Source organism: Lipomyces tetrasporus, assembly GCF_029532465.1.
Source record: "Lipomyces tetrasporus strain NRRL Y-64009 chromosome Unknown POJ06scaffold_6, whole genome shotgun sequence".
NCBI classification, from domain to species: domain Eukaryota; kingdom Fungi; phylum Ascomycota; class Lipomycetes; order Lipomycetales; family Lipomycetaceae; genus Lipomyces; species Lipomyces tetrasporus.
This window is the reverse complement of record NW_026611601.1, coordinates 1011204-1033624: the sequence shown is the minus strand read 5'-3', so window position 1 is coordinate 1033624 and position 22421 is coordinate 1011204. Positions and strand designations below refer to the sequence as shown.

General features: G+C 46.2%; 10 protein-coding genes across 10 annotated transcripts; 5 read left to right on the top strand and 5 right to left on the bottom strand.

The window, feature by feature from the left end:
• Positions 1–57: 57 nt before the first annotated feature.
• POJ06DRAFT_119767 (uncharacterized protein) lies at positions 58–982 on the bottom strand. The gene is made up of 3 exons (XM_056184224.1): positions 704–982; positions 498–628; positions 58–440 (listed from the first exon to the last, which is right to left on the bottom strand). Exons 1-3 carry the CDS (start codon positions 841–843, stop codon positions 292–294), a joined length of 420 nt encoding a protein of 139 aa, XP_056043367.1. The 5' UTR covers positions 844–982; the 3' UTR covers positions 58–291.
• A 138-nt stretch (positions 983–1120) lies between these two features.
• On the top strand, positions 1121–3075 carry POJ06DRAFT_254875 (uncharacterized protein). The gene is made up of 2 exons (XM_056187825.1): positions 1121–1363; positions 1415–3075. The coding sequence occupies exons 1-2, from the start codon at positions 1334–1336 to the stop codon at positions 2576–2578; spliced, it is 1194 nt and encodes a 397-aa protein (XP_056043366.1). The 5' UTR covers positions 1121–1333; the 3' UTR covers positions 2579–3075.
• Positions 3076–4431, bottom strand: POJ06DRAFT_301759 (RNA pol II accessory factor, Cdc73 family-domain-containing protein). Its single transcript, XM_056190744.1, has 2 exons — positions 3806–4431; positions 3076–3748 (listed from the first exon to the last, which is right to left on the bottom strand). The coding sequence occupies exons 1-2, from the start codon at positions 4388–4390 to the stop codon at positions 3098–3100; spliced, it is 1236 nt and encodes a 411-aa protein (XP_056043365.1). The 5' UTR covers positions 4391–4431; the 3' UTR covers positions 3076–3097.
• Positions 4432–4567: 136 nt separating this feature from the next.
• On the top strand, positions 4568–7174 carry POJ06DRAFT_119706 (thioredoxin-like protein). The gene is made up of 2 exons (XM_056184223.1): positions 4568–5887; positions 5939–7174. The coding sequence occupies exons 1-2, from the start codon at positions 4796–4798 to the stop codon at positions 6869–6871; spliced, it is 2025 nt and encodes a 674-aa protein (XP_056043364.1). The 5' UTR covers positions 4568–4795; the 3' UTR covers positions 6872–7174.
• On the top strand, positions 7175–11195 carry POJ06DRAFT_119703 (Fusaric acid resistance protein-like-domain-containing protein). Its single transcript, XM_056184222.1, has 10 exons — positions 7175–8608; positions 8663–8992; positions 9049–9162; positions 9217–9821; positions 9879–10031; positions 10096–10220; positions 10271–10629; positions 10686–10794; positions 10847–11008; positions 11065–11195. The coding sequence occupies exons 1-10, from the start codon at positions 7478–7480 to the stop codon at positions 11160–11162; spliced, it is 3186 nt and encodes a 1061-aa protein (XP_056043363.1). The 5' UTR covers positions 7175–7477; the 3' UTR covers positions 11163–11195.
• Positions 11196–11918: 723 nt separating this feature from the next.
• POJ06DRAFT_119652 (uncharacterized protein) lies at positions 11919–14235 on the top strand. Its single transcript, XM_056184221.1, has 4 exons — positions 11919–12436; positions 12502–12918; positions 12980–13505; positions 13562–14235. The coding sequence occupies exons 1-4, from the start codon at positions 12051–12053 to the stop codon at positions 13997–13999; spliced, it is 1767 nt and encodes a 588-aa protein (XP_056043362.1). The 5' UTR covers positions 11919–12050; the 3' UTR covers positions 14000–14235.
• A 140-nt stretch (positions 14236–14375) lies between these two features.
• Positions 14376–18377, bottom strand: POJ06DRAFT_197789 (meiosis protein SPO22/ZIP4 like-domain-containing protein; the record flags this gene model as incomplete). The annotated part of the gene is made up of 22 exons (XM_056185084.1): positions 14376–14429; positions 14493–14614; positions 14669–14855; positions 14904–14923; positions 14979–15060; positions 15106–15318; positions 15380–15687; positions 15739–16026; positions 16090–16235; positions 16285–16412; positions 16465–16523; positions 16573–16742; positions 16803–16838; positions 16894–16945; positions 16997–17084; positions 17141–17214; positions 17265–17631; positions 17683–17732; positions 17781–17831; positions 17889–17948; positions 18000–18258; positions 18306–18377. The coding sequence occupies 22 exons, from the start codon at positions 18375–18377 to the stop codon at positions 14376–14378; spliced, it is 2886 nt and encodes a 961-aa protein (XP_056043361.1).
• A 282-nt stretch (positions 18378–18659) lies between these two features.
• POJ06DRAFT_254864 (uncharacterized protein) lies at positions 18660–20819 on the top strand. Its single transcript, XM_056187824.1, has 4 exons — positions 18660–19052; positions 19117–20225; positions 20283–20330; positions 20378–20819. The coding sequence occupies exons 1-4, from the start codon at positions 18961–18963 to the stop codon at positions 20587–20589; spliced, it is 1461 nt and encodes a 486-aa protein (XP_056043360.1). The 5' UTR covers positions 18660–18960; the 3' UTR covers positions 20590–20819.
• Positions 20820–21271: 452 nt separating this feature from the next.
• On the bottom strand, positions 21272–21808 carry POJ06DRAFT_254862 (uncharacterized protein). Its single transcript, XM_056187823.1, has one exon. The coding sequence runs from the start codon at positions 21492–21494 to the stop codon at positions 21312–21314; it is 183 nt and encodes a 60-aa protein (XP_056043359.1). The 5' UTR covers positions 21495–21808; the 3' UTR covers positions 21272–21311.
• Positions 21272–22419, bottom strand: POJ06DRAFT_254860 (histone-fold-containing protein). The gene is made up of 5 exons (XM_056187822.1): positions 22069–22419; positions 21956–21976; positions 21809–21859; positions 21622–21759; positions 21272–21566 (listed from the first exon to the last, which is right to left on the bottom strand). Exons 1-5 carry the CDS (start codon positions 22232–22234, stop codon positions 21526–21528), a joined length of 417 nt encoding a protein of 138 aa, XP_056043358.1. The 5' UTR covers positions 22235–22419; the 3' UTR covers positions 21272–21525.
• Between the last annotated feature and the right edge of the window lie 2 nt (positions 22420–22421).

The window sequence follows — 22421 nt, the reverse complement described above, 5'->3', positions numbered from 1 at the left end:
TGACAGAATCTGTCAGCTAGGTCGATCCTGCGTTGATGTATATAATAATATCGTATGACTGCTAAGTATTAATGATATCGAACAGTATTTGTCTTAAAAATTAAAAGCTTAGAGTTGAAATCATTCGTGAAGTATCATATCTAGTTTTACAATTAAAGCATATATACACAAATATGATGCCAGGCCTATCTCTGGTTCAATCATTCCTAAAACGCCGTAATGTATCGTACAAATGCTCCTTAGCAGTCTCCTGCAGCAAGCTAATTACCTGCAACTTCACCAGTAACACTCTTATGGGTTCAACTTTATTCTCATATCTGGCTTGCCGAGGGGCGGAGTCGTGTCTTTAACTGGCGCAGCCCTGGTTGCAGAAATAAAATCTTGCAATATACCGTCAGAATGCTTGTACTTGACGTTTAGGACGACTGGTGCGCGATCTTCTGCGGTTATCGGTATTAGTATTGCAGTGACAGCCAGAGCTGTGACATTGAACTTACTAAATGATATAGTCAATGTAGATGGCGCAGCTTTGTGTTCTGCCTCGGTAGTCGCGTCGGTTCGGATAACAGAAATCGGTAGATTTGGGTTATGAAACTGAATTTTCGGTAGATAGAATCTCCAGAATTTCCTATATTACGATATTAGCAACCGCAGACGCTATTCTCGATGCCAGTCCCGCCGAAAAATCTCAGAAGAGTCGTACCGAGCACCCATATGTCCATAGGAATTCAGCCTCTTGAACGTGAGTGTCATGTTCTCGACATTGTTCGGTAACTTAAGAGCACCCCTGCCAATCGACAAACTCTTCAAAAATTCGATCTGTGTTGGAAACCTGCCCGGCATTGCCCCGTATATTAATAATATTTTGCCTCTGAAAGTCGGCCAACTCCAACAAAATTGTAGATGGGTTCGCTAGGTACGGCACTTGGTGCCGCTTATACATGTCAGATGCGCTTTAAATGCAATTTGGGGGCTAATGGCATATATGCAGGTGAGGAGTTTGAATATCAGACCATAAAGCACATAAGGGGGCTGTGTTTAGGCCAAAAGCATATCATGGTTGCACACGTGTTTGTGCTTCTCGAAGGATTGATTACCCAAGCACAAATCTCGTGCAATAGTGGAGATACGCCATGTCCGTTGTCACATTGGTCGTGTTTTGCTGAGACTGGTGTCACGATGTCAGCTCCCGCGCCACGCAAGACTCGCCTTGTCTCCGCCGTCCGGAGTCTATCTATATCTCCCGTCCAGAGTTCGACATTCTCGCATTTCTCATCATCCTCTAAACGATTATCACAGTCTCACTCCCCTTTTACCCCAACATCAACCCATTATGGCTCGTCTAGGTCGCAAATATTCTAGAGTACGTATATGGATGATTGGTTTTATTGTGTCAACTACTTACATCTAATAGCTGCCGCGGAATCCCTCCGGTGCTCACCCGGGATTTCACCGGACATCGTCAGCATCCTCCTTTTCCGCCGCATCTGCGATCTCAATGACCTCCACTCCAGCAAATGCAGGAGTGAGTGGTTCTGGAGAGTCCGGTGCGGTCGGACCTGTCCCCATCTCCCCTCCGCCTTCTTTCCGCTCGGTCGCTTCGTACATGCCAATCCAGCCGGACGATCCTCTTGCTCGGTCATTCGACATGCCCGCAGGTGACGACGACAACGACGACGGTGACGACGACTTCTTTTTCCGACGATCGGACACTGCGCATGCGGGTGTTTCATCCAGAGCTGCAAAAGCCCGGAGTCAAGAAGAAGGGGTACGACTTTTACCTGCCGAGCCTACGAACGACAACAATACCACCGCTGAGAGTATAGAATCCGAGCAAGCACCTACATCGTCACAGTCAACATCCCCGTCAACATCATCCTCTGTTGCCTCTTCATCCCACCACATTCACGCGCCCGCCAACTCCAATGATGGCGTGTTCGCCAACATCATGGCTAAGCCTGAGGCGGGTGAGAAGCCGAGCGAAGAGAACCCTCCCTCATACGAGGAGGCTGCCGCGGATGCTACTCCGCCATACTGGGAGACTACGATCATTGCACCGGGAATGTCTTCGGATGAAGTTTTCATTGATGGTCTGCCGGTTGGAAATTTTTTCAACTTTGTTTGGAACATGCTCATTTCGATGTCGTTCCAGTTTGTCGGTTTCTTACTTACATATCTCCTGCACACTACTCATGCTGCGAAGAACGGATCCCGTGCCGGCCTTGGTATCACTTTGATCCAGTACGGGTTCTACATACGATCTGCGCCTGAGGAGGACACTGGAGTTGGCTCGGGTGCTAATTCTGCGGCTGTCGCTGCTAGCGCTGCCAGCGATCCGAACTCGTACAATGTACAGACAGCTACCGGAAACGGCACTAATACATCTAGCGGGTCTCAGGCTTCCACTGGTTCGGAATGGTTTTCTTATTTCTTGATGTTGCTTGGGTGGTTCATCTTGCTCAAGTCGATGGCGAACTTTTTTCGTGCCAGACGGATGGAACAGGTCATTCTCCGTGGTCCCGAGCCGTCAAACAATTCGAACACGGCTGATGTGCAGTCTCCAGAGAATGCGGTTTAAACGTTTGCATTGGTTAAATTGTGGAGTATAAGATATTTGTCGCCTGTTGCACTTTTCATTTGTCTGGTTCTTTCTCCATTCGGTGGATTTGTTACTCCTTTCCTTTTGTATGGTTCGCTTTCATTGTTACATATGTTTTTTTGGTTATGTTTGCTTTTTGTTCATCTGTTCGGTGGGAGGTGTTGGTTTTTAGATGGTGGTATACTACATACAAATACAGATTGCTCATCATTTGCGATTGTCTGTGGTTAGTGTCGAGGCTGCCGTAATAGATCGACTTGATATGGTTTTGATTTGCTGCAATGCGCGATTCTTACATTGTCATTCATTTATATTTGATACTTTGCTACATTTTGGAATTGCCTGTTTTTTGTTGAGTTCATCAAGGTCAATCCTGCACTAGTGTGGAAATCGAATTGACTTCTTTCCTCAATTCGGTGGGCCAGTCATATGTACAAAACCACTATAATTACAGACAAATACTATTAGTACAAAAACGTCAGGCTCATTGTAGTATGACTACATGGTAGGTTTCCCTCGCCCAGACCATCCTCTCACTTCCATCCATTTCTCAAGTACGTCCCACAATCCCTCAACTGTCTCCCGATCCCTAAATCTGTGAACCTTGTCAACTTGGACTACGTCAACATTCCACGCGCGTACACTCTCCGGCACTGGATCGCCAGAGAATGTCACGCAGAATCCTTTAACCTTCTGGAACAGTTCGTGCGGATTATGCCACTTATATAGCTTAAACTGCCATGCCTGACCAGTTGTAAACACAGCGACGACACGGTCCCAGTAGTCTGGTTTAAACCGTTCGCAGGAGTCCACAACCACAAATCGTATCTGGCCTAGTCTGTTTGATGTTCGGTTGATCATCTGGATATTGACAGTTGAGGAACTTGGCGGTGCAGCCGAATAAGTTCCACGTTCAAGAAAGTCTTTGATATTGGACATTGTGAGAAGCGAGGATGCAGATGGCGAGAGCAGGATAATGGGATCCCGACGCTTGGTGGACGGCCCTGAAGACGGAGCAGGAGCAGCGACTGTTGATGGGCCACGTTGAGACGCGTCGTATGGAGCGCCGCGTTGGTGTGTTCCTGGTGCCGAGCGATTGTGGGAACGCATGAATGATTCCATTGCTTCTTTCCTTACATACGAAAAATCCTAATAAACAAAGAGTCAGTTGTAGTAGGTAGAAATTATTCCGAACCATTGACTCACGGTTTGCTTGGTCCCTCGCAGTGCGGTGTTCCTGTTGAACAACACTCTCTCCCTCGCATATGTTCGTTCCAGTCGCGGGTCCGCTAGCTTCTTGACTCTCAGCTTTGCCTTCATTTGCGCGCCCTCCGCCGGTATAGTTGTAGTGACCGCCGCAGCTTTCGGCTCCGACACAACATGCGCAGTAGCAGCAGCCGCGCCAGCATCGGAGACGATGTAGTCTGATTGTTCATCCGCGCCCTCCAACCACGTAACTAGAGATGCACGCTCCAAAAACGTCAAGTTGACAACATCCTTCTCACCACAAAGTGCAATGTACTGTGCTACATTCTCGTCGCGACATAGCCAACAAAAGTATGCCGCTCGCAAATCGATTGGGCCTCCGGTAGTATTGGGACCGGCTTTTCTAACGAATCGCGTCTGTGTCGACAAAGGTAGTGGAGAAACGGACGGATCTGCTGGGAATGCCAGATGCGTGGCTCTTGCTATATCATCGACCACAGGACCAGACGGGTCCGAGGAGGAGAGCAATTTAGGTAGCGAGTGCTCTGCCACAGCCTGACGGAGAAGTCCTAGAGGATCAGCCATTTGCGGTATGATGTGCGCTTGCTGAAATATCGGGAAGCTAGTGTGGTGTCATCGGGATTAGCGAAGCTGGAGACGATGAAGAATGGATTAGGGCTATGGGCAGGGGGTTAGGGTGCCTGTGCGCCCAACTCTTTGCCCGACCGCCAATTTTGCGTCGCGCGACTAATGCTGCTTCAACGATGATAAATCTCCAGTAAGATACAATCGCCTGTTCACTCGCGACTCCAGCAGGCAGCCGTTTCTCGTTGTCGCAAATCTGAAAAACTCTCGGACCACATCAGTTAGCCCTGATTGCCAGGCTCCGCAACACATTCGCTGGATTTCTCCTGCCAGCTAATTTCTGAACGCGCTTATTCAATCCTCTCGAACACCCCCTGACCTCGTCCGCTCGATCACATCATCACCATGCGCTCGCTCTCCCCATCCAGCCTCTTATTTTTGATCGGGCTGATACTATCGGCCTTGTCGGTGTCAGCTGCTCCAAGTCCAGCTGAGGGTGACGCCGACTCCTCCGCGCCCGCCGCGACAGAGAGCTCAGGTTCAAAGGACGCTACTATAGATCTAGACGCAGCGTCCTTCTCGTCACAAGTCACCAACGGTCAGGGGATTTGGTGGGTGAAGCACTTCTCACCGTACTGCATACATTGCAAAGCAATTGCTCCAGTGTGGTCACAGTTGTCGAATGACTTGGCTAGTGAGGCTGAAGCTGCAGGGTTCCATTTCGCCAATATTGACTGTGCTGCCAATGGTGACCTCTGCGACGCCCACGAAGTGGCGGCCTACCCCACGTTCATATTATACCAGGATGGGAAGATGGTGGAGAGGTATCCATCCACCAACGCTCGCAATTACGATGCACTCAAAGATTACGCTCTTAACCACATGAAAACGGATTCTGTTGCTTATACCAAGGGCACTACGGAAGCTGTGGCCACTGAAACAGGGATGAAAGCAGAAAATATCGAGGGTGTCGAAAGTGCGAAGACAGTTGCTGGTGATGAATCCGTTGCACCGAAGGAAAACTCCAACGCTGAGAAGTTCGACGCTACCACTAGTACCACACCAAATCCGAACGGCGTTTCCGTCCCTCTCACATTCTCGTCATTCACTAGACTTGTAACATCCACCCGTGATGGCTACTTCATCAAATTTTATGTTCCCTGGTGTAGTCACTGCCAGGCATTGGCGCCTGCATGGCTCGAACTTGCCGGTCAGATGCAGGGAAGGCTAAACATTGCTGAGGTCAATTGCGATGAAGAAACCCGATTATGCAAAGATGCCAGATTACGCGGCTACCCGTCGCTAATGTACTTCCTCGGAACTGAACGCGTTGAATACGATGGTTTGCGTGGTGTTGGCGACCTCGTCGCCTTCGCCAACAAGGCATTGAGCGCCAGGGTGCGTTCGGTCGACGCCACTGAGTTTGAGGAAATTGAGAAGAAGGAGGAAGTCATATTCTTGTATTTCTATGACGAGAATACCGCTAAGGAGGACTTTGTAAGTGTGTTGTCTCAGGCTCGTGACATTGGAAGCTAATGAGAGGTTAAGGATGCACTCGACCGGGTCGCTTTGCCATTAATTGGTCACGCACCGCTCTTTACAACCACCTCAGCGATCCTTGCTTCTCGATTCCGTGTAACTACGTTCCCGCGACTAGTGGCTATTAGCGACGGCCGTCCTTCTTATTATACAGCACTGTCACCGAAAGATATGCGTGACCACCTAAAGGTCCTCGCTTGGATGAAAACTGTGTGGCTTCCTATACTTCCGGAGCTATCAGCTGCCAATTCTCATGAGATTATGCAGGGCCGAACCGTCGTTCTGGGAATCCTTGACAAGTCCAAAGAAGAAGAGTTTGATCTATCTAAGAAGGAGCTGAAAGCTGCTGCTTTGGAATGGATGGACAGGCGGGTTGGCGAGGAGAAGGCAGAGCGCCAGAACCAGCGCGAGTTGAAAGAGATGAAGATAGAGGAGGCTAATGACAAAGGTGATGAGAAGGCCCTCAAGGAGGCTCAAAATATGCATATTGTGCTTTCTCCAAGAAGGGAGGTTGGATTCGCATGGGTTGATGGTTTGTTCTGGGAGCGGTGGCTTCAGAAGACTTATGGCATCGACGTTCGGGAGACCGGTCAGCGTGTCATTATTAATGACGAGGATAATAAGGCGTATTGGGACCAGACCGCCGAAGGTCCGCCAATTGTTCCAACGTCGCGCCAGGCTGTTCTGGATACTTTGCGGACAGTTATTAACAATCGAAATAAGATAAAGCCAAAGTCCACTACCAGCAACTTTGTCAACTTTGTTAATACTATCAAGCAGATCGGCGCTGGTTATCCGTTCGCTCTTGTGAGTTTTGGAATCGGTATATTTCTTGTCATCGCATGGCACTGGAAGGGTAAAATTCGACGGTTCTCAAGGAGTGTGTCTGGTAGTGGTCATAGCATTATTCCTTCATCGGCTGGTGGGGGAAAGTTTGATTAATAGCAAGATTGGAAATGCAGATGTGTGGTATATATTGTGTTCTATATGATGTTCTGGGAGACAGCCATGAGTAATGAAGTTTTGTAATTTCCAGACACTGTTTACGGACTGCGTTGTATTTATCAGTTGTTACATATGTGCTTGTTTCTCATTATTGTCCTTGTTACTGTCATTGTCTATACGTTGACTTGTTGATAATTTGCAACATTTTTGTTCGGTTTCGCGTTGTAGGTTAGATGCACAGTTGTAGTTTATTGTTCGGAAAGGCAGGTTTTAAGGATGCTATTGATCGTATGGAGTATACGTACCCAAGGACAACAGAAAGTTTGCGGCTTGAATCTATAGAGCAATATTGAAACTATTTTGCAAAACTACATGTTGTCCTTTCGTAGGGTGTGTAGGTTGAATATTCTACCACCATCAATTTGTCCTATAGAACAAATTCGTGAGCGTGAGGCGCAGCGCACAGCATCGCTCGCGAGATACGCACTTGGATATCGCCGCGACGCACCTTACGACCTCAGACTTGCAGCGATTCTCAAATAGTAGACGCTGTCTAGTTAACATGCAGCGTCGTGCCGATAGCATATATTTTGACGGAATTTAATGGGAGACCCATTAGGACCGTTACCCGCGGTGCCAGAGAGTGCTGATGGCCCATCAGACGTCATCGAATCAGCAGCGGCAGTCCCGTCTACACCAAATAGCGTCAGTCCGGGAAGCACTCCTATAACAGAGCAGAAACCAAATGGCCAGGTACATCCGCTGGAATCAGCGGCGAAAGACGTGCCGCCAGGATCTACATTGGAGAGACAGGAGAGACCTAGATATTCAATGCTCCGAAACTATTCTTTGATCCTGCCAATGACAGGGGAACGAGTGCGTCGACAAATCACACTGGATACGTTCGACTCAAGAGCCGAATCGTCAGGACGGCAGAGATTAATTGCAGAAGAAGATTTAGACGACGAAGCGGGCGAAGATACGGCACTCCTGGTCGACGACAGACTAGCGAACGGTTCTCGAGTGTTGATGCGCAAGACATCCCGCATGCGCAGATGGGTATCGCGTCATTGCGCTAATTTCGAACGACGTTTAACATACATGGTACAGTCAATATGGTGGATCAAATGGATATACGACAATATATTCTTTCGCGAATTTACAAGGCCGCTTAAATGTTCCTTGACCTATTTCCTTGCCTCTTTAACCGTATTTTCTTCAACAATATCATCACTGCTTGGGTCCGGTGACGGAAAGCACTTGACAGCTACAGTAACTGTTTATTTCCACCCATCGAGAACGGTAGGAAGTATGATAGAAGCATTCACATTCGCAGAACTCGCACTTGTCTACAGCACTATCCTGTCCTGCTGCAGCATGGTCACTGCTGCGTTTTTTAGAAAACTTGATCTGTTATGGGTTGGGTACGCAATAGTACTGGTGGTATTTTGCGCGGGCGGTCTGGGATCAATTGCGCTTATGAAGCATAAAATGGGAAAACAGACATTCAATACTGCGTGCTCTGTGGCATCAACGGCGTTCACAAGAATATTGGTACGCGAGGGATCGGTCCAAGAAGGAATAGTATCTTTCTCAAAAATTTTACAGGTCGGACTTTTAGTGAATATTGGTGTATTTATTGCAGCTACAGTGTGCTTTACGGTGTTTCCGGTCACTGCGAATAGTAAACTGAAGGCGGCTTGTAACAAGCTGATGAATACTTACTCTCATATAGTAAGCTAGGACTGCACTAATAATGGTGAAGTCGAAGCTAATACGGGACTCTAGTTGGCGATTATTACCAAGAGCTTTTTGTCGGGCACTGACGTCAGCAAGACTGAAATTGAAGAATTATTCCAAAACGCAGGTGGCCTCATATCGTCTCTCGATTCCATAGTCCAAGAAGTCAAATATGAACATTACGTCCGTGGTACGGAAGCGGAGTATTTTCTCCAGATGAGACTGGTCAAGTCAATCCAGAGTATAACGCAGCATCTTGGTGGTTTGAGGAGTTCGCTGCAGATGCAGTGGAATTTGACAAATCTTCATCCAGGACAGACGAGGTCTTCTTGTGGGGAGCTCTTTGATATCTTCGTATACTACTTGGGACCGCCAATGGTATTAATTTATTCACTATGTTTCAAACTGCAAAGAGAAATTAATCATATATACAGAAATCGCTTACATATACTATCAAAAACATTTTGGAAGTCCTACCGTTTGACGATAAGAATTCACCGAAGTACGAGGTTCGTCTGAACTCAAGGTTTGGGTCAAGTTTAAATTTGGTATGTCTGACGTCAAGCATGGTGCATACTACAAGGGTTGACAAAGGCAAATAGGCTCTTGATTTGTTCTCTTCTGCTCGTATGAAAGCTCTGAAGGAGATATATTCGCAAGATATATTTTCACAGCAGGCGAATCGCGCAGAACTTGCGATCCATCTGGAGAAAGTAGCATCAACCTGCGGGCTATTTTCACAGGGTCTGGAAGACCTAGCCAGAGAAATTTACAATATTATTGATATTCTGAAAGAATATGAAAATTATGCGGCGAGGGGACGTCCAAAATCTTGGTGGTGGCTCCTGTTCTGGAAGGCGAATCCAATGAATGTACGAGAAGTCAATGCTAGTACAGAAGAGGACGTTACAGTTCCTTCCAACCTAGCTCATCTGTTTAGCGACGATAATATAGGCGCCAAGCATCTGAAGGAAACATCTCGTGATCCATGGACGCTGAAACTCTGGCGCGCGCTACGAATGTTCCGTAGAAACGATGTGCGATTTGGAATCAAAGTCGGCGTTGGTGCGCTGCTCTTCACACTTCCAGCTTACATTCCTCAAACACGGGAAAGTTTCAGCCACTACCGAGGAGAGTGGGGACTTGCGACTTTTGTTCTTATGACCAATATTTCAATAGGAGGCACAACGTCGTCTGTGCTGTGGAGGTAGGCCAGTTAGGCGCAACAGTAGTTGTGAAGTCAATGCTGACGTTGTCTCCCTAGACTTTCGGGGACCATTATCGGATGCTACTCTGCTTGGCTAGCTTGGTACCTCTTCTCATCTAACCGTGTGGCTTTGGCGTTGATCGGCCTTCTTATTGCATTCCCATGTTTTTGCATAATTCTTGGTTGGAAAAATAACAGTTCATTCGGAAGGTATGGGCATCTGGTCGCAGCATCCACCAAGAGCATTGATAAAGCTTTTGCTAACCTGATCTAGATTCATTCTTTTGGCCTTTAATCTAACTGCTCTTTACTCCTACAGTCTATCACAGAACGACATTGACCGCGATGACCGGAATGAAGATGAAGGAGGCGCGAACCCAATCGTTAGCGAAATTGCCTGTGAGTCGCAAGGACGCCATTTAGTAGTATAGTGATATTGATAAGATTAGTTCATCGTCTAGTATCAGTGTCGAGTGGTGTTTTGTGGAGTTTATTCATTACTCTGTACATTTGGCCAAACAGTGCGCGCGCGAATGTGAAACGGAAGTTGAGCATCCTGTGGATCCGGATGGGATTGATTTGGAAGAATGATCCCCTCAACAGTCTTTCAGTTAGGGGTGCGCCGTTAAAGCCATATGTTAGCATCCAAGACGAGCAGAAAGTACAAAAGTCGCTTTTGAATATGCGTACCTCCTTGATGCCCGCAGCTGCGAACGAATTTAGACTCAAGGGTCCGTTCCCAACGAAGCATTATGCTAACATGATGAAGACTACCCAGGAGGTCTTGGATGTTTACCACAATATGAATGTATGTTTCAAGTTCGTAAGGATGATATTGAGAGGGCAACTAACGCACCGTGACAGTCAATGATCATGAAAGACCTCAATGCTTCAGAGCGGGAGGCGCAGATTATTGCTTATACGATTGAGGAACGTAAAGAATTGAGCAATCGAATTTTCTTGCTATTTTACTGTGAGTGCCGTGAGCTACAATGCAGGAAGGCAAAGCTGACTTCGCTATTTAGTAATTGCAGCGGCTCTGCGTTTGAATTTACCTCTTCCATATGATCTCCCAAATACTACACATGCTCGTGATCGAATGATTGTTAAGATAAATGAGTATCGTATGAAGCAGCTTAGCGAGGATTCTGGAACCGAAGATGATTTTGTATTGTTCTACGCATTCAGTAAGTCATTTACAAAATGGGTTGTCATCTATATATGAAACTAACATAAGCGATAGTTCTCGCCACTATGTCGATCAATGATGGTCTGCTAAATATAATCTCGTCTCTACAAGAAGTATATGGATCTATCGAAGAAGAGACTTTGTCTATATAGTCCGTCGTGTCCATGGCCTGTAGGTGATATATTGTGCGTTGTTAGTGGATTTATGTACTATTAATTCAAGGGTAAAAGTCCAAAATACCACTGAAACTTTTCAAAATGTCCAACGTATATACCACTGAGCCGCGTACCCACCGTACCCAAGTAATTTTCTTACATTTGTACATCATATTATTTACCCTGACCACCAAGTCCAACCCATCCCTACTCCTCCAATGGCTCTCTGCATGTTGATGCATTATGACCAAGTTGCTTGTGACATCGACTGCAAGTCACCTTTTTCCTCGAGATCCCGAAGTCATCAGTTCGGACTCGCTTCTTGTGAGGACGTCCAGGTGGGCTCAAACCGCAAAGGAGGGTAAATTATTTTGAGAGGTGGGTGGAGTAGAAAATTACTTGGGTACTGTGGGTACGCGGCGCAGTGGTATTTTGGACTTTTTGAAAAGTTTCAGTGGTATTTTGGACTTTTACCCTTAATTCAATTATTACATACAGTGTTTGTCTGCGGAAAACTACCTTTTTGGGAAGAGGAAAGGTTCTATTATTTAGAAGGCATCTTGTTTTAAATCTCCAGGTTTAACTATATATCATAAGTTAACTTAGTTATATAATTCGATTTATTCTGTACTTTGGAATAAGTCTTTGGGGTTAGGGTAGTGACAGGATCACGTGAGCAGCTGGGTCATTTTTTCGGCAATAAACGCCACGGAGGAATTAGCTAGGCGAGCTGTTCTCGCCGTGCCTCTTCCCACGATAAACTCGTCGCAGATCAATCACCTGGGTTGTAGGAAAGCAGATTCACGAGATTTAACGGCTGACTGGTTGCTGTTATTCTTTTGGAGGAGATAGCGTTTATACTTACTTGGCAGAATTGAGGAAGCTATGGATTCGACTTTAACCGTCGGTTCGCCTCTCGCAGAGGCGCTTCAGCAGTCCATTGGACAACGATTACAAGGCGAAGGATTCGCGGAGGATGAGACGCCATTCATATCAGAGTTCATCACTGTGATGATGTGCAACAATAAGGGGGCAGAGCAGATTCAGGATGAGCTTAGCGAGCTATTGGGGCCCGATCGATTTGCCAGAGACTTCACAACATGGCTGTTCGACGAGCTAAAGCGGTTATCGAGTCCGGAGAATCAAAAGCAAGAACAGAATATCTCGACGCAGTCTCAGGAGGATTCAAGTATGAATTTGGATAATGCACAGACGGGTGACAATTCGTCGTACGACCACACGGCTATGCAGCTCGATACCGATGCTCTCATGTAAGTATATGAGCGACATGTGACCTCTTACTGTGTTAGCAGGATGCTGATATTTTACAATTTAGACCCACGGGACCATCAAATGAGAGACCACTGAGAAATAGACTTTATAATAACATGAGAAATGCCATGCAACAGCCACCTGACGGTAATCTACATCGGGTGCGCGGCCAGTATGCGATAGGCAAGCAGAACCATACAGCACAGCGATTTAACTCCTTCCACCAAAATAACGGTCACGGACGTCAAAATGGCTCAGGTTACCGTGGTCGTGGTGTGAACAACGGGTTTGGTGATAGAATGGGTTTTATCCAAAACAATTTCAACAACGGTTACCGAAACAGCAATGGATATGGGCACGATGGCAATGACAATGAGCGAGGTGATGAGGTCCAAGTCGAGCTTACACCAAGGAACCGTTGCAGACATTGGCCATATCATATGGCGCCTTGCAAGTTTCCTCATCCTGTCCAGATTTGCGAGTAAGTAGACGTTAATGATACAATGTAACTGACAGCGATTTTATATATTAACTGTATGTAGGCAATTTCCTAATTGTCCGAATGACCGAGGGACCTGTGCCAAGATACACGTCGGTGAAGACATGTCTGCCGAAGACGCAGCCAAGTACGTCGCATCGGGTGGTCAGTACCAGTTCACGCCCTTGTTCGAAATGGGTACGCCATGGTCAAGAAACCAAATGAAAGCCATGATGGCTGCTCAGCTACAGCATCAGTATTTGACGCAGCAGGCGCGGCAGTTTGGTGGTTTTCAGAGTAATGGAAACCAAATGCAATCCGCGTTCCCACAATATTTAGCGCCTTCTTCACAAGTCCAGAAGCAGCCACAGAACTACAATGAAGGCAAGGGATCTTGGAATAAGCCTAATGCCTGGACGAAGTCAAGCGCTGCGCAGCACAACGGTGAAGAGCAGATGCCACTGTGCAAGTTCGGGTTGAAATGTACGAATGCTGAGTGCGAATTTGCACATCCGACGCCAGCGAACAGTTCAGCTCTTATTCTCCGAAACGAAGCTTGTGCTGATGGAATTGCATGCACAGATGAGAACGTCAGTATTTTCATTCTTTATTTGCCCGTCGAATCAGATTACTAACGTTGTCCAAGTGTGATAAGGGTCATCCATCTCCTGCGTCTATGAGAACCGGCGAGGTCACTATGACAAATCCACCGGAAGATTCTGGACGAAGTCTTGAGCAATGCAAATATTACCCTTACTGTACGAACCCACATTGTAAGTTCCGCCATCCGAAGTCAGCTATCCTCTGCCGCAACGGGGCGGAATGTACCAGACTGGATTGCGTCTTCACGCACCCCCTTAACATTCCTTGCCGGTTTGATAGATCGTGTACGAATCCGGAGTGCTTGTATTCGCATCCAAATGGAAAAGGAGAGAAAATTGCCCACAAGGTCTGGATTGCTCCGGCATTGGTTTCCAAGAACGAGGACGACCATGTCAGTGAACGCAAATTTGCCGTGGGTGAGGAGGATGTCGATGAACATTTAATCATTGAACAATCAAGTACAGCGGCTAGTTCTCAGTAACGCGTCGGATGCATTTTGTAAATTTACTATTCACTTTGTACATATATACAAATGGCTATGGGATTCTGTCAAGTTTGTTTATGTCGGTTTAATCGTTTGCCTTGAACATCAAGATTCAGGAAGTTGGAACATGTGGGATCATTTGTCTACGACTGCGAAATATGTGCCTTCTGTTGTGAGAGCATTGTCTTGTCATTAGTTGGGTGGTTTGTAATATAAAAGTTTCGCTTTCTCGTTGATAGACAAACCGTTCACCCAAATATCTATTCACAAATTGGTCAAAGCAAAGTCTTGTGTATCGTACACGCTCTACACTCTCAGAGCAAGTTTCTCAAAATTAAGGTTTGACAGTAGATGTACAATCTGCAGCAATAGTTTACATCAACTCTGGGGTGTTAGTATTGCATATCCTGAGATAGTTCTGTTGCATCTAAAAATATTCGTCTGTTAGCGCCAATTGGGAATATGGGAGCTAGACTGGAAGAGTATGAACCTGGTTTTCTATCGTCTCGTTCACAAAGCCTGCAAAAGATATGGCAATTTCGCACCATCGCTTACAACCCGTAATGTTATTTGTGCAGTACAGGTCGACACCATAGTTCCAGCAGGTTGTAGCTAAAAGCGAATTAGTCATATTGTCGACCCCACAGGTTGAAGCGCAGCCAATACATAGCCAGTGTGTTTCTTCCAGCGGATATCGTTCTTTAAAATCACCCAGTTTAACTAGCACTTGACTTAGAATTTGCTCCGCGACTTCTTGCCGTCGTGGCAGTGAGACAGTCACCAGGCAGCGCACCCAGCGAGATAGCTTTTCGATTTCGTTGTCTTGGTCTAGAAGTGTTGCGCTCAGGATCATCTGGGGCATGTCAGTAATCATCCGGTCTTCCTACAAATAATAATGTACCTGTAAGACAATCAGAGTTTCTATATCCCAGTTAGTATCTAGTAATCTAGAGATAGTAAACACGGAAAGGATTACCGTCCACTGGGCTTGACGCAGATAGCAAAACATCAACCAAGCTTTCGAATATCCGTAGTTCTGGTTTCAATTTCAATATTTCCTATTTATTTAGTGCGTTCCCACTCCACACAACTATGCAACAAACCTCGGTAAGGTTAGGCAGCTCGGACCATATCTCTAGATTCGCGGCCGCTTCAAAATCAAACGCCAACATGGCCACCAACTTTGCTTTTAAATCAAGTTGTCTTCTTTCGATATTATCGTTGAACTCTGGTTTTCTAGAAATATACTGACCATACTCCGCGCTCGCTTGTCTAAACGTGCGCACATGCCGTCGCGCTATTTGGAATAATTCTCTCTAAATGTAGAGAGTTGTTAATTGTGAATCAAGATAAATATGGAAACTGATCTTTATATACCTGTTCCGCAACATGCTCTCTTAGCCTAGCCATGTAAACTGCTGCTGACGAGGACAAGAATAGCGCCGTAATGCGTTGCCAAAGGATTATGTCCATTGCCTGGGTATCATTTACATCAATTTTAGCGTGATACAGGCCGATAAATTTTAGACTGCAGTCGGATAGTCTCAGCGTAGATTCAGGGGGCCAATGCTTGCACCCTTTCAGTGCTGTGTTGTATGCATTTCTCGCAAACCATTCGCATTCATTCGCGTCGAAACCACCCTCAATTATCTGTTTCGCCTGCGACTGCTTGGCGAGAGCATACGCTGAATATATAAGCACACTAATTCACAAACAATCTAATTGTCACGACTGACCATTTTCAAAGTACTGACATAGCTGATCTATCTCATCTACTGCCTTGTTAGGCGCAGCTTTCTCGATTGATAGCACCATCAGTCGTATAATGCACCGTAACAGGGCCGGCACGCGAATGTCCTGGCCGGGACTCGCATTGTCTTTATTGCGTAACTTCTGTACAACAAGTTTCATGGCTGCAAGCGTGATCGGCTTGTTGTCCCTTTCCTGGGCTTCCATAGCGCATGCGCTGATAAGTCTGACATCTGCTGTTTGCGAGGTAGAGATCTTCTTCAAACAATCTTGAGCTAACATGAAACATGAGCGAATGGTCGGTAACCCTTAAGACGTTAAATAGTAGTAGCTCGTACCCAATGCATCGTCAAATGTGGCCAGGGCAGTCTTATACAGGATGTACTGTGTCAAAGGTGACTCTTGACATGCAGCCGGCATCTCACTGTATATCCCTCTGACAGCAGGATAATTCTGTAAACTAAATTCGCACAGCATTACCTTCCTAGGCCATCATTAGCAGTCAGGTGATGCACGGAAGGTCTTGGATATACCTAATGATTTTTGCCTTGTTGACCTCACCGGAATTATAGAAGATAGGATGGAGTCCAAGTCGAAACCATTCTAGCGCGACATCAAACTTCTCTGAGGCGAAGTAGGACTCGCCGATTCTCCACAGTATCTAAGATAATGAGTAAGCTGTGTTGATAACCCATAGACCAGACAAGAACCACAATTTGGCCTCCATTCACAGCTTTTGCAGATATAGGCTCTGATATCAATTTCTCCATATCTAACTTGTGTTAGCTGAGCTACAGGATAGCGCATATTACTGGCCGCACCTGCAAATAGCTTGTTGAGCGCATTAACCGAATCATGCTGTTGCATTGATGTATCCTTAGAAATAGCCGTAACTCGAAGCACGAAAGCTTCTTGGAGCCAATCTTGCTGATCGGACAACGACAGTTTCTTGGTCAGAAGGTAATCTAATGCCTTACAAGCTAGAACAGGACTGGCACGGAAGAATGTGTTAGGCAAAGGCGAGGACGACACATATGCTTAGCAGACTCACTTGTGATTGAGGAGACTTTGTATTGTGCTCATAATTCTAAGGATATAAAGTTAGTATTTAGACCCTCTCACTGTCTACAACGATTCGCTACATCTTGAAAGCGGTAGCCGTCAGGTTTCCTAAAAATATCATCTGCATGATGACTATTCCTCCGTGTTAGACAGCCCAAATGCAACTCAAACTCGTTAGCATACCATCCAGCATGGCGTCAGGAGAGCTGGCTTTATCATTCTTTACAACGTCGAACTTAAGCATCAAAAACCAAATGGTGCTTGGGAATTCCTGTACGCAACCATCAATACTTCTGAATGAATTGCTGTAACACTTACAATATTTACGTCTTCCATAGCTCGCAGGAGATTTTTAGCCTTCGCAATCTCGTCGGCTTCTCCAGTGTAACAGAGTGCCCGAACTAGCAATGGTGAGTATCAATACAACCTGGCACTAATCGTCAATACCCACTTTGGTTCCGCATCACGTTAAACTTTAGCTCAATTGCTGTTTCACTCAAATCCCCATCCGAATCGCTATGGAGAAACAGGTCTGCTCCTAGCCCGAGCCATTTGTCTGCATTCTCATACTGCTTCTTTCGCAACAAATCCGTACCGATTTGATAGAATATGTCAATCAGCGATTCGAGTTTCCGAGCAGGGATACCAGCCGGCGAGAGATGTGGAGGAAGCTTTGAGTACATAAGGTCCATCAAGGCCGTATTCTCCTGCTTCCAAGCGAGCGCGATACGCAGAACGTAGTACTCGATTGAGACAACGGAGAATGTACGTTGGTCGCTTGCGGATCGTGGGTCCTTCTTGAGCAAAGCGTCGTACAGCTATGTCGGTTACCATACTGCAAGTATAATAGCACTAGCAATTCAAGGTACCTTCGACAGTCTATCAACCAGTTTTGTAGCTAAAATGCTCTCTTCATGTTCTGTTCAAATTAGCCCGGATGCGTAATAAGCAACATGATGAAATCTACCTAAACACATTTTCAGCGCTTTTAGGTAGCACTTGAATACCCGATATTCGCCTATGACGTTCTTAGTGTGTCGGTCACACAACACCCTGCAAAACAGCCTGTACAAACCCGAATTCGTCTTTGCCAGTTTTTCCGCACAGTCAATTATAAAACACGCAGCACATCGAACTATACCAATCTTAGTCGTCATCATAATTGCAATTCCTGAGTTCGGTTCACCTGTGCAGACAGCTGTTTTGTCGACTTTCTCGGCATCCTCTCTAATCAAAATCGTTGACTCGTTCCATAGTCGAGTACCGACGTCATCCAGCGTGGTATCATTAATAGCTGCATGCTTCCCCTTAGAAACTGTAAATGCGAGCTGTTCTAAAACCACCATCATCGATTCGGCTGCTACTATTATAGAGCGATGATGAGGGTCCTGCTTTAGTTTATCCAATATCGACGTAGCTTGATCTGCATAATTTTGATAGTTTAGCTATTGCACAATACGTAAACATAATGATAGCCAGTCATGCCTCGGACACTCTGAATCCTCCTTTCTAAGTTGGATCCTGGTGCGCTGTTGAATAACGTAGGGGCCGCTTCATTCTCCATCTTATCCGCACTTTACTCTCCACCGAATAGGTACTGTCTTGAGTATTAGATAACGTGTTGGCACTATGGCTAGATGAAAAACGGCCAGGTCAGTCGTCAAGACTCGGTGTGCGACGCGACGCGACTATCAAAACAAACGCTCGCGATGCGGGGGATGTGCAGAGATAGGTTTAGGGTATTTCGTACTATCACAAGCTTCTCTGCGACTTTAGATTAACTTGGCAGCCGGGTAAGTCAGTACAAGCGGAGTACATCATCGACTGTAATCAATAGGCGCGTCACCAGTCACAGACTGTGGAGTAATGCAAAAATATGTTGCACAAAGCTAGAATCCCGCTGTTGAGGAGTTTGAATATTAGTCAACTATTTTGACGGTCGTGCCAGGAGCCTATACGTCTAATTTGGTTCAGGCGGTCAAAGATAAACGCTGCCGAAGATCAGATCATCATTGAAGTGCGATATTGGATGGGTGTAGAGTAGATGTCCACGTCGATACATGATAAGGCTTTGACTTTCTTGCCCGTCAATTGTGTTGGAATGTGCGTTGCTCGCGTTCAGTAGAAGAGAGATTCATATTTTGGATATGCGTTCGCCAACTCGTTCCAGTTTTGAGAATTGGCGCCGGGTGCAGAAGGCGGCCCTAGTTGCGATCGTCCGCAATCCGGCAGTTGCACCGTATGTTTTCTCGTGCATTGTTATCTGTGCTTCTACTTGAAATGTTTCTAACATGCTTATTTAGCGCTCTGCGGGCATTTGTACTTTCGTATGCGACAGTGGTCGGTCCTCGTATCCTGAATATCACATTATTGGCTCTGCGCAGGCGTGATCGCCTCCGTAAATGTTTGAGCGGCTTGAAGCATGTTTTGCTTTCAGCATTAGCGCTAAATGGACTTCCAATCTTCTGGGCTGCACTACTTGCATCTTCTATTTCCTTTGCGCGAATCACAGATATCGTCGTCTCAAAGTTGTCAACGTCTCGGCCGTACCGCCAAGCATCGGCATTCATTGCCGCGATGATTGCCGGCGGATACACATTACGATGGCATCAGCGCCTTCTAAAGCGGGATGCTACAAAGGATATTACGCGCTCGATCGATGAACCTGTCAAAAGTAGGCAGGAGCACGGACGCACAATCGATAACACACTGTTCACTGTGACCTCTGCCGTCGATTACCTTTTCCGACGTGCTCTTGTGGCTGCGAAGCACAAATCGCTGCTTGGCATGTCAAAAATTGATTATAGAACGACAGATATTTACGCATTTGTAGCGTCAGTCACTGTCGTAATGTACGCGTGGTTCTATCATCCAACAAGGCTGCCGAAATCGTACAACCACTGGATTACAAAATTCGCGGATATGGACACAAACCTACTTACCGCTCTTCGACTCGTCAAGTCCGGTGACTTCGTCTATCACAAAGATACAGGATATGCAAATTTACTTGCGCCTAGCTGTGAAAAACTAGGATTGCCCAAGGAATACGGTGACCCGGCAGTAACGGTTCCAATCCCATGTCTCATCATTCATGCTAATAAGACGGAAAATTGCGAAGTCCATGCGGCGTGGCGTTTCTTGCGGGCTTTTACGTCAGCTCTGGAGATCTATGTTCCATTGAATATGGTTCTCTTGCTTCGTGCCCGCCCGGGACGAAGATTGCAGCATATGATGGAGGCTCTATTTAGCGCCTGCAGGTCTGCCTCGTTCTTGGGAATGTTTGTCGCGCTGGCCTGGTATTCAGTGTGCTTTACACGAACAAGAGTTGGTCCGTATTTATTTCCCAAAGTTAAAAGACTGAGATGGGATGATACACTTGGGCCGGCACTGGGAAGTTTTATGTGTGGATGGAGTAAGTATTCCGATACCGCCGCTGTTGTATGAGATATGGGTTGACACCGTTATGTAGGTGTTCTGTTAGAGAATCCCAGACGACGGGGTGAACTCGCCCTATTTGGTATGTTATTCCGTGGGCCCTAAGCGATTACCTGCTAACAATAACAGTCGCACCACGTGCACTCGGCGCTTTCTTGCCTGAGGATTTCGACAAATTCCACGAATATGCCGAATGCGTCGTCTTTTCGGTCGCGTACGCAGTGTTATTTTCAGTCGCAATGAACGCCCCAAAGGCATGGCCTGCAGGATTGCCCGACAGGGGCGTACGGCTGCGAGGTGTAGTGGGAAACGCGCTAATGGCAGTACTGGGTAGGGCCTAAATTGTGGCGATTTACAGCTGTTAGCAAATAAATAGGTCATATTTCAAGATTCTGGCGAATGAGCATCATAGAGCAGCAAGTGAGAATCCATCCCCCAGTTTGGTTATTAATAGAAGCCAAATATGGGATGACACAAACGTAACGCGTCCTAGTAATTGACGGACATTGCGTCGTCGTGAATTATTTTAATAGTCTCAGACGAACGCAGCAGATAGTGCGAAACCGCTGGCTTTGTTTACATCTCGGTGCCGAAGCATGCGCATAGTTTTGGAAGATACGTAAAAGTAGGCACGCGAGCGACCATGACGTCGTAGGCTCGTAGCGCCCAGTCTGTCTCTTCCACGTGCGAATATGCTCACAAAAATCTGTAGCGAAGGTTTAAGACTTCGGCGGTATAAAAGCGAATATGAGCCGATCGCGAGCACCTGCAGAGATTGGTGACTAGCGCATCGCAGTGCCGTCCGATGGATATCGACGATAGCCAGAGATATTTGCTCAAATTTCAGGAGACGGTAAATTTTGGATCTTTTCATATTAGTATTTTCAAGATTATCCAAGAGTCAATTTCTCCCACCAAGTTGTCAAATCTTTTGAGGCAATGGTGTTGTGACAAGCGAAATCGCGTTGAGACATACAGCTCCAATCAAACACAATATTAAAATGGAAACCAGTGACGACTGCGATCTATGTTCGAAATCTGTGATTAAAGTATATTTACTTTGCTACACGTTAAGATAGATTGCCACAAGATATAATGTACAAGAGACTAATAAGACACAAAAGCACGCGAAAGAACCGGAAACGCGATACTTTAGAAATAAAACACACCAGCCCATTAACCATAACCAACAAAGAATAGGACACCATAGCATTATATCCCATACACAATGACGACCAAACCACATATCTTAGCCCATCTTTACAACCTTTAACTTCTTACTTTGAGGAAGAAGAATACTTGGTAACAGCCTTGGTACCTACAAAAGAATAAGAAAATGTCCAACCAATGAAACCAATTAATGAATAACTTACCTTCAGAGACGGCGTGCTTGGCCAACTCACCAGGCAGAATGAGACGTACGGCAGTTTGGATCTCACGCGACGAAATAGTACTCTTCTTGTTGTATGCAGCGAGCTTCGAAGCCTCCGTAGCAATACGTTCAAAAATATCTGCAATCCAATTAAAATCCCAATCAACTTCAGAAACTTGGCTAATTACCATTAACGAACGAATTCAGGATGGACATGGCTCTGTTGGAGATACCAGTGTCTGTAAAAATATTAGTCATCAGTCATTAACAGAATCTCATGGATGGATCGCGCGACGGGGACACAATCGGAGATAAGACGGAATGGCGAGGCGTACCTGGGTGGACCTGCTTAAGGACTAACGACACGTTAGAATCAACAGCCAAAAAAAAAAAAAAAAAAAAATAGGACAGGATCAGAATTCAATCAGGACCGAAATATAGAGCATACCCTTGTAAATATAAGACGAATACGTCTCCTTGCGAGTCTTGGTTCGCTTCTTCTTCTCGGAAGGCGCGGTAGTCTTCTTGCCAGCCTCTTTCTTCTCAGCGGGAGCCTTTCCAGCAGGAGCTTTGCCGGCAGTGGCAGGCTTCTTCTCAGCGGCTTTGGGAGGCATTGCGAATTAAGAATGGACGTGTAAGTTAGTTGACGTGAACTGATTATGCGGTGAGCGACGACGCAGCAAGAAAGCAAGTGCAAGGATGGATGACAAGCAAGCTTGAGAACGACGGGGGGTGGGCGCGGGTATTTATATGTGCCGGGGGCTGGCACGCATCAACGCGCGGGTGAGCAGCGAGCGTGAG

Bases quoted from the DNA above. Each gene is read 5' to 3' on its own strand.
- POJ06DRAFT_119767 (XM_056184224.1), bottom strand. From the start codon at position 843: ATGCCGGGCAGGTTTCCAACACAGATCGAATTTTTGAAGAGTTTGTCG. The intron at 629-703 runs GTACGACTCTTC...ATCGTAATATAG, and splicing joins TATGGACATATGGGTGCTCG to GAAATTCTGGAGATTCTATC. The intron at 441-497 runs GTAAGTTCAATG...CGATAACCGCAG, and splicing joins TACATTGACTATATCATTTA to AAGATCGCGCACCAGTCGTC.
- POJ06DRAFT_254875 (XM_056187825.1), top strand. From the start codon at position 1,334: ATGGCTCGTCTAGGTCGCAAATATTCTAGA. The intron at 1,364-1,414 runs GTACGTATATGG...TACATCTAATAG, and splicing joins TAGGTCGCAAATATTCTAGA to CTGCCGCGGAATCCCTCCGG.
- POJ06DRAFT_301759 (XM_056190744.1), bottom strand. From the start codon at position 4,390: ATGGCTGATCCTCTAGGACTTCTCCGTCAGGCTGTGGCAGAGCACTCG. The intron at 3,749-3,805 runs GTGAGTCAATGG...TTTGTTTATTAG, and splicing joins TGCGAGGGACCAAGCAAACC to GATTTTTCGTATGTAAGGAA.
- POJ06DRAFT_119706 (XM_056184223.1), top strand. From the start codon at position 4,796: ATGCGCTCGCTCTCCCCATCCAGCCTCTTATTTTTGATCGGGCTGATA. The intron at 5,888-5,938 runs GTAAGTGTGTTG...TGAGAGGTTAAG, and splicing joins ATACCGCTAAGGAGGACTTT to GATGCACTCGACCGGGTCGC.
- POJ06DRAFT_119703 (XM_056184222.1), top strand. From the start codon at position 7,478: ATGGGAGACCCATTAGGACCGTTACCCGCGGTGCCAGAGAGTGCTGAT. The intron at 8,993-9,048 runs GTATTAATTTAT...TCATATATACAG, and splicing joins ACTACTTGGGACCGCCAATG to AAATCGCTTACATATACTAT. The intron at 9,822-9,878 runs GTAGGCCAGTTA...TTGTCTCCCTAG, and splicing joins ACGTCGTCTGTGCTGTGGAG to ACTTTCGGGGACCATTATCG.
- POJ06DRAFT_119652 (XM_056184221.1), top strand. From the start codon at position 12,051: ATGGATTCGACTTTAACCGTCGGTTCGCCTCTCGCAGAGGCGCTTCAG. The intron at 12,437-12,501 runs GTAAGTATATGA...TTTACAATTTAG, and splicing joins CTCGATACCGATGCTCTCAT to ACCCACGGGACCATCAAATG. The intron at 13,506-13,561 runs GTCAGTATTTTC...ACGTTGTCCAAG, and splicing joins TTGCATGCACAGATGAGAAC to TGTGATAAGGGTCATCCATC.
- POJ06DRAFT_254864 (XM_056187824.1), top strand. From the start codon at position 18,961: ATGCGTTCGCCAACTCGTTCCAGTTTTGAGAATTGGCGCCGGGTGCAG. The intron at 19,053-19,116 runs GTATGTTTTCTC...ATGCTTATTTAG, and splicing joins CGCAATCCGGCAGTTGCACC to CGCTCTGCGGGCATTTGTAC. The intron at 20,331-20,377 runs GTATGTTATTCC...TAACAATAACAG, and splicing joins GGGTGAACTCGCCCTATTTG to TCGCACCACGTGCACTCGGC.
- POJ06DRAFT_254862 (XM_056187823.1), bottom strand. From the start codon at position 21,494: ATGTGGTTTGGTCGTCATTGTGTATGGGATATAATGCTATGGTGTCCT.
- POJ06DRAFT_254860 (XM_056187822.1), bottom strand. From the start codon at position 22,234: ATGCCTCCCAAAGCCGCTGAGAAGAAGCCTGCCACTGCCGGCAAAGCT. The intron at 21,977-22,068 runs GTATGCTCTATA...ACGTGTCGTTAG, and splicing joins TTCGTCTTATATTTACAAGG to TCCTTAAGCAGGTCCACCCA. The intron at 21,860-21,955 runs GTACGCCTCGCC...ATATTTTTACAG, and splicing joins CCTTAAGCAGGTCCACCCAG to ACACTGGTATCTCCAACAGA.